Source organism: Rosa rugosa, chromosome 1, assembly GCF_958449725.1.
Source record: "Rosa rugosa chromosome 1, drRosRugo1.1, whole genome shotgun sequence".
NCBI lineage: Eukaryota > Viridiplantae > Streptophyta > Magnoliopsida > Rosales > Rosaceae > Rosa > Rosa rugosa.
Genome location: NC_084820.1, coordinates 30,548,021 through 30,560,889, shown reverse-complemented (window position 1 = coordinate 30,560,889; position 12,869 = coordinate 30,548,021). Strand labels below are relative to the sequence as shown.

At 38.5% G+C, this 12,869-nt stretch overlaps 1 protein-coding gene and 1 pseudogene across 1 annotated transcript; one reads left to right on the top strand and one right to left on the bottom strand.

Annotated features, from left to right (window-relative positions):
• The first annotated feature begins 23 nt into the window (after nucleotides 1-23).
• On the top strand, nucleotides 24-1,105 carry LOC133725948 (uncharacterized). The gene is made up of 3 exons (XM_062153370.1): nucleotides 24-82; nucleotides 182-266; nucleotides 386-1,105. The coding sequence occupies exons 1-3, from the start codon at nucleotides 39-41 to the stop codon at nucleotides 1,103-1,105; spliced, it is 849 nt and encodes a 282-aa protein (XP_062009354.1). The 5' UTR covers nucleotides 24-38.
• A 3,026-nt stretch (nucleotides 1,106-4,131) lies between these two features.
• On the bottom strand, nucleotides 4,132-12,604 carry LOC133725941 (auxin response factor 17-like; annotated as a pseudogene).
• Nucleotides 12,605-12,869: the final 265 nt, after the last annotated feature.

Genomic DNA, 12,869 nt, shown 5'->3' with positions numbered 1-12,869 from the left:
CGCTATATTGGAGTCTGCGTGGCTGAACGAAGTCGAGGATGCCCCCCCTGTACGGGAGTCTGACTAGTCAATCTATGAAATGGTAGAGTATATTTAATTTTTTGATCCACAACTAGTTAAATGCCGCTTTTGTATTTCTATCTGCTTACTTTAATGTATTGCCAATTAATAAATATTGCAGTGAGAAATTCATTCCACCCTTGGAAGAAGAATCCACACTTGTGCTGAGAAAGAACCTTGAGTCTGTTCTTCCAAGATTCCTCGAGGTCGATCCGTCTATGTTTCTCACTAGCAAGTTTATATGATATCTCTCTAATCTCTATTCTCTATCATTGAAATAAAAGAGATTGCTAATTAATTAAATTTCACATTTTCAATATTCCAGGGACTAAACCGTTATTCTGCAACTTTCAAATTTAACCTGAGAGGAAGCCCGGGGTGGTTTCAGTCATTTGTCTCTAATACAAGGTCAAATTTTACCGTAGCGTCAATCAAGTTGCCTCAAAATCTACACAAGAGCAAGAAGTGGATGGGATTTGCAATATACGCATCACTTGTAGAGGAAGTGGGGGAGACAATGAAAGAGGACAACTATTGGGTATATGTTACACTAACAACTGGGGATAAATCTCATAAGAGGATATCCCGAGAACTTAAGCACGTCAGGCCATTGTCAGAAGAACAGCATCAACTATTGGTTATTTACATACCGTCGGCACAGATTCCCGAAGCGTTGTTCACTCAGACATTAACAAATGCAATGGACTTTTACATAGATATCAGTGATAGCCCTCATGTAAAGGTTCAAAGATGTGGGTTCCGTATTGTGTACCAGGAAGATATGCAAGGGTTTGCTGAAACAATTATCCGGTGCATGCAAAAGGAAGATTCTCTTGAATTTCATGATAAGTTGGTGATAGAAGAATGGATAAAGTTGATACGATTGCAAGTTCCCCATATAGAGGGAATGAAAGAACGGGATTCCAGAACCCCACGGAAACAGTACTTTGAATTGCACTCACGAAAATATAGAAATTGGGTCTCTCTCTCTCTCTCTCTCTCTCTCGCACATATACATAATTTTTACTACTACTACTACTACTAGTATTATTATTATTATTATTACTACTACTACTACTACTACTACTACCACCACTATTATTTTTTTTTTTTTTTTTTTTGGTAAATAAACGAGTATATTAAACCAAAGAGGGGAGGGCAAAGGCCAGTACAACCAAAGCCAGAGGCAAAAAACTTACAAAAGCAAGGGAAACAAGCCATCCAAAAAGAAAGCAAAACAAACCAAAAAAGGAATCAAAGCAAGGACAAAAGCTAGGTAGTAGCTAAGTTCCACTTTTCAGCAATGGTTCTATTAGTACTTGTAGACTTAAACTTGATGGAAATGAGCCTGCATCTAATCGTGGTGATAATATGCTTGAAAACCACAGAGGGAACACATCTTTCACTCCTAAAGATGCGATTATTTCTCTCTTTCCAGATGAAGTAAACAGAAACCGAAAGGCCAAGCTTCTTGATGGTAGAAGAGAGAGATTTACCGCCCCACCGAGAAGAAGCCCAATCAACAAATAAAGGCCATGGAGGGTTCAGCCAAGGTACCCCACAAGAACAAAGAACTTTCTTCCAAATATACTGAGAGAAAGAGCAGGTAAAGAAAAGATGATTGATATTCTCAGGAAACAAACCACACAGAGGGCAGAGAGGGTTGATTTGAGGAGAATAAACAATGACTCTATCAAGAGTAGCAAGCTTACCATGAACAGCCAACCAAAGGATAAAGCTAGCTCTAGGGATGTTATTGTTAAACCATATAAGCTTTTCCCAGTCAACAGAGGGATAATGATACCGAAAGTGCTCCAACGCTGAAGCTGTAGAGAATTTTCCAGTTGTAGAGGGTAACCACATAATGGAGTCCTTGCAGCTAGAATTGGGATAAAGGTCTTCTAGATTGTTGACAACTTCAAGAATGGCCTTTACTACTACCACCACTATTACTACTACTACTACTACTATTATTATTATTTCTTCTTCTTTTATGGCCTTTTTATTGACATTTGAACTTATATTTACAGGACTGGTCTGACCGTCGTGCTGCTTATTGTGTCTTCAAGAGAGTTGAAATCTCCAAGTTGAAATTGTTCATGCCTTTCATCAACCAAGGCAACTCTTCAGAACTCCAACTGCCTCTGAATGTGTTCGATGATGATAATTGGTTGGGGTTTGCCGTATGTGCTCGGTTGTCCCACGACCAATATCCAAACATTAGTGTTGGTAGTACTGCTCCTGATTCAGAGGATGCTATGCTTATTTGCCGTTTGGACTCTGATGTTGCCTGGCCGCACTTATTTGATTTCTGGTTTCAATTAAGTTTAAAGATTCGAGAGCCATCGGAATACAATGCGACTTGCTTCTATTATATACCGCGCACTGGAGTTTGTAGCAAGGTTTGGAGGCAATGCAAATTGGCAAGGATAACTATGTGGTTGTCTAGCCAACGCTTAGCAGTGCATAGTTGTGCCCTTCGTCTACTATTTAAGGAGGACGTTGAACATCTTGTAGAAACACTGACACTCGCCGAATTACCTTGAACATTCCCCAGCATCTGCTGCTCAATCATGGAGAAGGTAACTTGTGAGTAGCATTTTGGCTTGGATTAATTTTGTAAGTCGCAATAACTTCTCGTTTGGCTTGGTTGAAGTTCCAATATATATTTGCATTGAAAAGAGGCAAAGGTCTGCAAGCAACAGTTTCCTAATGGAGAATCAGTTCCCTACTCTGATGTTTGTTACTTAAGAAGTTTATGTTGATATCTTGTTTGTTACGCTTCCGCACAACACTTGTGTTTGAAGAGCATCAAATTCCTCCTGCATAGCTTGTTCCCATTTTGGATTTCTAGCTGCATCTCTGTTATCTGAAGGTTCAAGATCATCACAGATATCAGCTACACATGTAAAGCCAGAGTAGAATGCATAGTGATCATAGCTTTTGATGGACACTGAAGCAAAGGTTTCTTCTTGACTATCCCAGCTTTGGACCTGGTGATCACATGGTGTGTTTTTGCATTAGCAGAATGATGGGATAACACAGTTTGAACATCCTGCACATTTGCGGTGTATTCTATAGTCTCATGAACCGCAGTTGAGTTAGAGACTTGTTGGATAGGTAAAATGGCCTCCAATTGTCCAGGAGTAAGGACAGAGCAACTCTGTATTGTCACATTCAGGAGCAGAAGCAGATGATGAAGTAGAAACTGTTGCAGACTGAGAATGGATATATATGAAGAGAGGTTGGAGAAAAAAGGTGAATTTGTGTTATCATGAATTTGGGGAGTAGTAGATCTGGATTGCACAAGTAGTGGTGTAAGAACAGGGACATTAAATGAATCATGAATGTGACTGAACAACAGAGGTATCTTGCATATCCTCAACTGTTCCTTGAAAGGGAAGACGGTCCTCTTCTCTTGCCTATGTTTTGTTGTACACGGTTTATCTAGGAAATGATGATTTGGTGGTATCATCTGCAGTCGAGAAGCAATTCATTTGTTCTACTTCTAAGTTCACCTAAAAAGAAATCATTTGCTTGTGAATGACCTCTATCTTAATTTTGTTTAGTAATATCATAAACGCGCCATCTTAAGTTCAACCTCTTCTTCTTTTGAAATCTCCCTTAACCAAATTTCATGCATGTCATCCAAAACTCAAATTCAATGCGTAGAAAAGTAGAAAACTACCCAACTTTCATGTATGCTCTTATTATATCCAAACTCTCAATTTGTAATGCTTCTGAATGAATCATTTTTGGAGCTCCATTTTTGTGACTCAACTAAATGAGGTTGTTCATTTTTTTTTTTTTTGAAAGATTGTGCTAATAGTGATTATTGGATTATTCTTCTGGCAAGAAAGTTAGACTTACAGAGTTCAAAATACATTTCATGTCATCCCAAGTTTACCATAGATTCACCGTTATAATGCTACTCCTCTACACAGGATAAAGCACAGAGAACGTCATAGAGTCGGTTTGCGACCGTCCCCCAAACTGATTCATAACTAACAAAGTAACAATGAACATCCTCTGGGTCCGGATTCTCCAGTATTAAATTTGTCTCAAAGTATGAAACGAAAACACATTCCCTGCTATTTTTATTAGGAAAACCAGAATTCCAGAATGGGGTGTAGTAGCAAACCATCACAATTAGTAAACCTGACGAACAATAATATGGCATCTTCTAGCATGAACATCTAATACTCAGTTTCCAACTTGAAAACCAAGTCCACGTACAGATTGATTGTTTCGACTTCCAAAGCCACAAACTAGATATACCAGAATACACACATAACACTACTGCAACGGTCAATAATCCCAATCAGCTTCTGCCAAACTTGAGAGCCTGCAAACAGATACTAAACGAGTATCACTATATGATAGTGACGAAATTCTTGATTATATGACAGTAAAAAGCATTATTGACATATACGGATTCTATCTACTTCACACCTGATATTTTCTTTAACCCCATGTAACCTATACAACTATAGCCAGTAAACTTCTGTATATGATTTGACAGTACTCAACATTATGAGCATTACTTAGTTCTTAAAATCTTTACAAGCAAGACTCAAAAGAGTAGCAAACTTTTAGAGTTCTGCAATAGTTGAGCTAGTGATGACCATACAGGACAATGTCTTAGCCAGTCAACCATGGCTATACAGAGTAATCAACAAGATATTCGTATCAGTTCAATCTATCCGGTGATCTCTTGTTTTCTCAATACAAGATTAATTGGCAATTTACCTAGGCTAGAGAACCAAAAGTCAAAGCAAACAAGCTCTAATTGTATCAATCCAAGACAAAAACAACTTTCCTCTTTCTCGATCACAAACTCAAGGGTTTCACACTGTGAGTTAAAACAAATGCAAGTTATTACCCCAAAATGCAGTTCGTGCTAAATAAAACAGTAACTAATATAATAACTAGCTATGTATAGGACCATAAAAGTACCAGATAATACAGCACTAAACAACAATGAAAAGAAATCAATTTATTAGGTTTCCAATAATGAAACAATTTATTCAAAGAAATTTACTAGTAGTTTTCTGAATGAACTGGTTTAATGAAGTTGATTAAAATGATGTCCTCCAAATAAGAACTTAAACCCAAGTTAATGTGAGTGAAATAGGAAAGAACGACTTTCAGCATAACATAAAGACATAATGAACAAGTTATTCAAGAAAATCTACAAGTAAGAACTGTTAAAGCTACATGAGAAAAATTTAGTTACATCAGTTGCAATCGAGTGGCAAAGCAGTGTTAATGCATGATACCCACAACATAAAAACGAGGTTTCAACAATTCATGATTTTGAAACTGACTTATGTGCAGAATTTGTAGGCAAATTTCATCTAATGATTCAATAATTCAAATCAATTCGGCAGATGATATAACCTGTACAGTAACTTAACTGCATGACATAGCTGCCACAAGTAGTTTACAAAGTACAAGCTTCAACAGCTGAGACTCGAACATCAATCCTTTCAAGTAGTTTGGTATAAGAAAGATCCAGTTGGTTGTTCAGAAGTTCAGTTTCGAAACTGATGGTAAAATGAATTCATTGTACCCTATATTGTCACCGTCCCCAGTGCAACCAACAGCATCAATACCATCAAGTTGAATGGTCTGACCAAAGAGTTGAAAAGAACATCTTCCAACCTTTACTGAGTTGCAGTTTTGGTTCCAATCAAGTTCCATGCCAATGGAATGTGGACTACTCTGGCTATCTAGTGATAATTGATCAGACTATGGACTTCCAATGTTCAACTCAGTAGACATCCTCTTCAACCTTGGCACCATGTTGTTGTTGCCAAAGGAATTATAGGTGCACATCCGAGGAGAATTTTCATTGAACAAATGAGATACATTGGATACACAGAATAGATCTTGCCTGGATCCCTGCATGCCAGCAGGAAAAATGTTATAGGTCAACAAGGAAGCATTGAATTGTCCCATTGGTGAATTAGCTGCTCCGGTCATAGGTATCATGAATTCTTCCTCTCCACTTCTCAGCAGCCTAGGATTCAATGGAGCTCTGAGTCTCTTTGTGGGGGGACATACAGTATGAAGAGAAGGTGTTGATGCAACAAAGTCAACTTGCCATGGCTCACCCTCTTAGCATTCTACAGAACTTCAGGTTCATCCCATGTAACCTATTATATAGAGATCATTAAATAACTGAATACAAATAAAAATCAAAGCCACAACAGTAGTATCTTCTGGAATACAAATAAAACATAATAACTGATTCATTCAAATATGAAATTAATCGTTGAAAGTCTCAATCATTAATATGCACAGAAAACTACATCCAACTGGATCTACATTACAGTAAAATGTGCCATATAAACATCAATGAGTTTTGCAAGCCTGCATCAAAACTCAAAGCTAATAACAAGTGCAATGCAACTGCCTCCACATTTCCCTTGACTCAATCAGTATTGATATAAATTCAAAGCCAAAAGCTGAGGAGAGAAATGAAATACCTGAAGCACACGCAGGCCCGGCCCTGAGAAATTCAAGGCCCAGGGCGAAGAATAAAATTGGGCCCTTTATATTAAAAAAAAAATCAAAAATTGGGCCCTTTATATAAAATTACTTGATTTGCTCCATGATTAATGAGACTTGGGAGTTATGAATTGAGAAGATTTAGAAGATGAAGAATCTGCGGAATAAAAAGTGTTAAAGAGTAACCGGGCTAATCTCCCTTATTCTCTTTTATTGGCCCAATGTTGTATTCCTTCATTTTTATCAAGTGGCAGCAGCTCCCATGTGAAGTTGTGAACTGCTCTTTTGTCTAGTTGCAGGGCCCCTATATGTTCCCCTATATGTTGCCACACGTGAATTGCCCAAGAATGGACATTCCCTTTTGTCTAGTTGCATCAGCTTTTTGAATTTCTGCTTTTTCTCTTAATTTGATTCCTAGCAGAAAGAGACTAAGAGAGATTTGGGCTCTGGGCTATTGCCATGCCTGCCCTGGGCCAGGGCCGGGCCTGAGCACACGCCATGGAGATCCTTTCCAAGGCCCATTCTCCGGAACAAAGGCGGAAGACAGAGTGCCCTGAAACCGGCCAATTCGAGTCATCAGTCTCCATGGCCATCTTGACTCTCATCCCAGCCGTCCAAAACACCTTCAATGCCTTCTCCACCACCTCTGCCTTCACCACAAAGTCGGCCCACCCAGCTTTCGGATAATACACCACCCCGAAAGCCTTCTCTTAAACCCGTCACCTCCAGAACCTTCGTCCTCCGACTTCAGTCCAATGTGAGAGCTCCGCCTCACCCCGACGTACATCTCCCCACCTCTGGAGCTCCTCATGAACACCACAGAGTCGCCGGCGACGAGCATCTTGTGCCTGTGGTGAGCAAGTGCCTCCGGGGAGTTGGCGGTGGTGAGTGGACCGAGTCACTGCTAGGTAATAGTAATGAAGTGGAGTTCGGTTCCATTAGAGGAGGGAAAAGAAGTTGGTATATATGGAAGAGAATTATTCACATTTGGTTGTTTATAAATTACGTTGAATCGGAATAGTAATGTCCAAGATTCTCATTAACACTGTTTACTTATTGTTAAATTGGAATTATCTAATTAGATTACAAATTTTCTAAAGTTTTTTTGGTTACAAGGGGGCCTAAAGGCAAAAACAAAGATGCATGGTGAAAAAGCAACTTTAAATTGCTTTTGACTACAGGGCCACATAATGGAATAGATTCATTATGCTACATGGTGCTTCTTCGACATTTCCACGCTTTGATCCGCCAGTTTCGAACAATCATTTCTTCTTCTTTTTTTGCAACGGTCCCTCTTCAGACTTCAACAACTTTCTAGTGCAAGTTCCCACCATTTTTCTCACACCTCAATCTTCTTCTTTTCTTTGGCAAAAAACACCTGCATCTTTTCTAGATGTAAAGCCTGGGTTACCAGCTAGGCTGGGTTCCAAACCCCTTTCAAACAAAAAAAAAAAAAGATGTAAAGCCTGGGTTACCGAAATTCCAAGCAATTTCCGACTTTAAAAGAGCATTATTTATGAAATAGTTTGACGTGAACAGTTTTCAAAGTCGACACCAATTACACCATAAAAGAGATCAGAATACATGACAGTGCATTAAAAAGATGATGATAATAATAATAATAATAATAATAATAGGGTCCACTATACTATTTTCTTTGTTCACTCTATTTGCTTATTACACCCCATATTTTAACTTCAATATTAAATTTACTTGTCTCACCCATTTCTTTTTCAGAAATATCCTTATATGACATATCTTTTTTTGAATAATGGGGTTTGGAACTCAGTCAAGCTGGGAGGCTCAACCTCACGCCTATATTATTATTATTATTATTATCATTTTGTTGCACTGGAAAGGACGTAATACCTATACCCCGAGCAACTAATTTTGCTTTACAAATATCCTCGTAGAGGACATCCTACAAAAATGCAGGAGCCTCCTCTAAAGAAAGATCTACAAAGTGGTCTAAACTAGCAAAGTGAGCTAAACAATGGGCTATACTATTTCTTCTCAATACACATGTCGAATCCTAATAAAATCAAAAACTTATAGATAATCTCTACAATAATCAAGAATTCGACTGTCACACCCCAAATTTCGAATAAAAGAAATTTAAATTTGAAACACGATAACTCAACAAAATGCCCGAATGCTTAGAATTTTTTTTCATTTAAACTAAGCAACAAAATAAACTGAGTCCACACAGTCAATACAGACTCAATCACTAGAGTCATGTATTACATTACACAAGTTTATGAATTAAGTTTCATAACAAAATAATAAGTAAATGCTTCTCAAAACTCACTACACAGCGGAAGTCTTAACAAAAGTAAAGCCACAAAAATAGCTTCCTACCCATACAGCTGCTACTAGATCTCAGCTTCACCCGCAATTACCTTGACTTGCAGAATCCCCTACACCATTGAATAGTGCACTAGGTTGCCACACAACAAACCCGATAAGCTTTTGAAAGCTTGTATGAGTAAACTCAAATACAAAACCATACAACTCACACGAATAACAAGGAAAACTTTTCAACTCGAAGAAAATAACTCACACTAAGATTCCTTAAAAACCCAATATTCTTTTCCCAAAAGAAACAATACAAGTCGCACCGTGATAAAATCATATAAAATGTTAACCTAACAAATCAATATGAAACTCCGGTCCAACCTGGACAATAAAGATCAACTCAGTGACAAAATCATATGAATCGTTAACCTAACAATTCAATATAAAACTCTGGTCCAACCTGGACAAAAAAAGAAAGTACACACCTGAAACTCTCTTTTAAAAACATATACCCACAAGTGCCATAACACAAATCACCCGGGCAAAGGCTTGGTATCCCGATATTCCTGCACTAAGGTTACAACCTGTAACCCCAGATCCTTAGGCCAACCTGACCCTTAGATCAAAACAATTAAACGAGTCGCACTGGACCCAAAATGTTATTCAACTTGTGACTCTCAAATCTTCAAACACTTTACAAAACAATAGAAAATACCATTTCTCACAACATATAGTTTCCCGAAAAGTCATCCCCGAAAACAATAATTCAATCACAAATATTGCTTGCATCACAAAAAATATACCAATACATATATATTTCACGTAAACACACACGCGTGCGCGCGCGTAGTCATTTACTCAGGAATGTCACTAATACCAATTATAGTCCATAATCGCAAAACTAGAGAAAATCATTTAAATTAAAATGTCATTTTACATACTTATGAACCGTAGACGATCAAATTCATATAATTTAAAACAAATATTTATTTCCAGAAAACAATTTCACAATTTAGCAAATAATCCAAAATAATAAGTGAATTCTGTTCATAAATGAACCATGTGAGATTACTCACTTCTAAATCCAACTGCGCCTTCTCTCACAGCCGAGATAAAGTACAAAACTCTATCAGTCAAGCACCTCAGTAAAATAAGGTCCCAACTTAATACACGATTAAAACGAAAGTGAGTTACGGTTCGAACCGAGCACTTGAACAAAGAACCGAAGATTTCATCAATCGAGACAAAACTTCCTCCGAGAACTCACAAGGCGTCCGAAACACTTATAGGATTAATTTATCAAAAATGTACGAAAATCCAACGGTCGGATCCTCACGGATCGCAAACCGAGAAAATCGAAACTATGAAAACCTAGCATGCTTCAAATGGCCACAAATTGACCTCATGATATATCAACATGCTCGTATCAATGAGAAGGTGACAACCATGAAAACAGACACCTAAAAACTGGCAGAACGTGCCGCTGGCAGTGGCTGAGCGTGGGCTCCATGCGCCGCCGGCAACCCCAAATTGGGTCATGAAACCATGCCAAAATGTTCATCTCAACATGTACAACAACTTTCACAACTAGCACAAAGTCTGAATCTAATATACCTTGAAAAGTCAAAAGTTCGGTGAAACCCTAAAATCTCAATCCGTTCGATTCTCCTTCCTCACTGCAAATTGGTTCAAGAGGCTTGGGAAGACATGGTCGGCGTCTCATGGGCTTGAAAACCTCTTCAGAAATTGGGCCGGAGGTGGCCAAGAAATCCAGAAGCCCCAAAATCGTGCCGCCACCACAGTTTTTGTGTTGCTGCGTCGTCCCGCCAGCGAATCGCCGTGTACCACCACCACAGAACGACGGAGAAGGAAGAGCCGGTTCGAATGGGACCGGTGGCGCGTGCAAAGGTGGCCGGACGGAGGAGTATTGGCCGGAAAATTTATAGGGGTTTTACCAGATTTAGCAAGCATCCGCAATAAATAGAGGGTTGACGAGTTATTATATACCTCAAGCTCAAAGACGTGGTTGCATCTAGGGCTGTAAATTCTGAGACGACCCAATGACACGACTTGAAATCCGCAAGAAATAAAATGGGTTGAACCTGCATGATTAAAAAGCGAGTCATTTGCATGTCAACCATCAAGACCCATTTAATAAACGGTAAAACGGGTCATTTACATGTCAATTCGCTCACACGAAATCAACTTGTGTAACTCGTTTATCAAAATGATCAAGTCCAACTACACGAAATTCATGACCCATTAAAAGTAAGTAATGTTTTAAACTGCTAGGAGTTTAATTAATGTCTTAAATGGATTAAGTGGTGAAGTTAGAACAATTATTTCAAGATTTCATGCATTTTTTCAATTAAATATCTTAAATAGGTCAAGTGGGACCCGTTTATTTGGTTTAAATGCATCCTAAAGTTCAACCCGACACGACCTGTTTATTTAAACGGGTTAGGTAGTTTCATCACGTATGGGTCACCCGTTTAATAAATAGCTTAGGTTTGAGTTTGTATTTTGACATGATTAATAAATGATTTGAGTTTGGATTTGTCTACTGTTACACATTCATGTGTTGGCACGATTATTCGTTCTACAAGAAACCCTATAATTTTTTTGTCTCTCGCCTCCAGTTTCTAGCAACTACCTCTCATCTCTAACCCATGACTTCGACTGACTTTATCTCCACTAGCTACGCCGCCTCCTTGTCATAAGTTGAGGGCATGATGATACTGATTTAGGCAAAATCTGTGGATGTTCAGTTTTTAGATTAATTAGCTCAATCCTTTCTTATGGGCAAACCTTTGACATGCGATTCTATTATCCATTGGATTTCAGGCTTTATTTTCAGCATATTTGGGTGGTGCACAAACCGTTTCGAGTTCAACAACGGCCGTGTGGTGTGTTCCTCTCTTCTCATTCGAAAATCGCAAGGGCATGCAGAAACAAGGTCCTGCATATATGGTAGTGCTTGGAGTTTCGAGAAAGCTCTATGTTAATTGATGATCAATCCAGATAAAAAACGAAAAATATGTATATGTTATGCAACTGAGTCTGTACATGGGGTGGGGTGGCTGTCACAAAAGTCTTAACAACATGTAGACATGCTTTGAGCTATTTGATCATGGAACTGTAATTGGTTCAATAACTACGTACCAATAATAAATTTTCATACAACAGTAGGTGTAGTACACAGTATTTATCGTATTGTGGTTATCACGATCATGAAACTGTGTATGTGTAGGTATGAGAAAAAGCTTGAAAATAGATAGAGTAGGAACATGCAATTGCAAAGCTTCTCTTTAGATCAATCTCTCAATAATTTAAAGAACTTGTACATGTTAGAAATTAATTAAGATACCATCGATGAGGCCAAAGGCAATTCACTCTCATGAGATGCAAGGCTCTGATTGGTTAGTGACGAATTACTTCGCTTTGCAATGCCGCTTCCTGTTGGTTGTCCACCAAGACCACCACAAATATAACCATCTGATATCTTTAGATCCCCAGCAACCTCATTCGACACCGCCGTCATAAATGTATTTGCAGCGTTAGTATTATTCTTTCCACCAACAGGACCACCTGTATTAACATTTGCAATTGTTGCAATGCCACCAGAATTAGAGTTCTTGATGCACACCCGAGTAATGATACGATATATGAATGTGAAGATCCAAAATAACCATGGAAGGCAAATCAATGCAACTCCAGTAACAGGAAGCCAAGACATGGTTGCTGGGTCATGAGGAATGATTATATACATCAAAAGGCATACGCCTCCGGCCATTATAGATATGAATAAAAAGAAAGTAACAAACCATATTAATGAAGCTCCGCTGCCATCTCCACCTCCACCTCCACCACCACGTTGGTCCTCACATACAACCATTTCTCACTAGCTAGCTAGCTATATCTCTTTTGCTAGCCAAAAACGTATCTACATTAATCAAATATCATACGACTCCATGACCAACACAAGGAAATTCATTATTCAT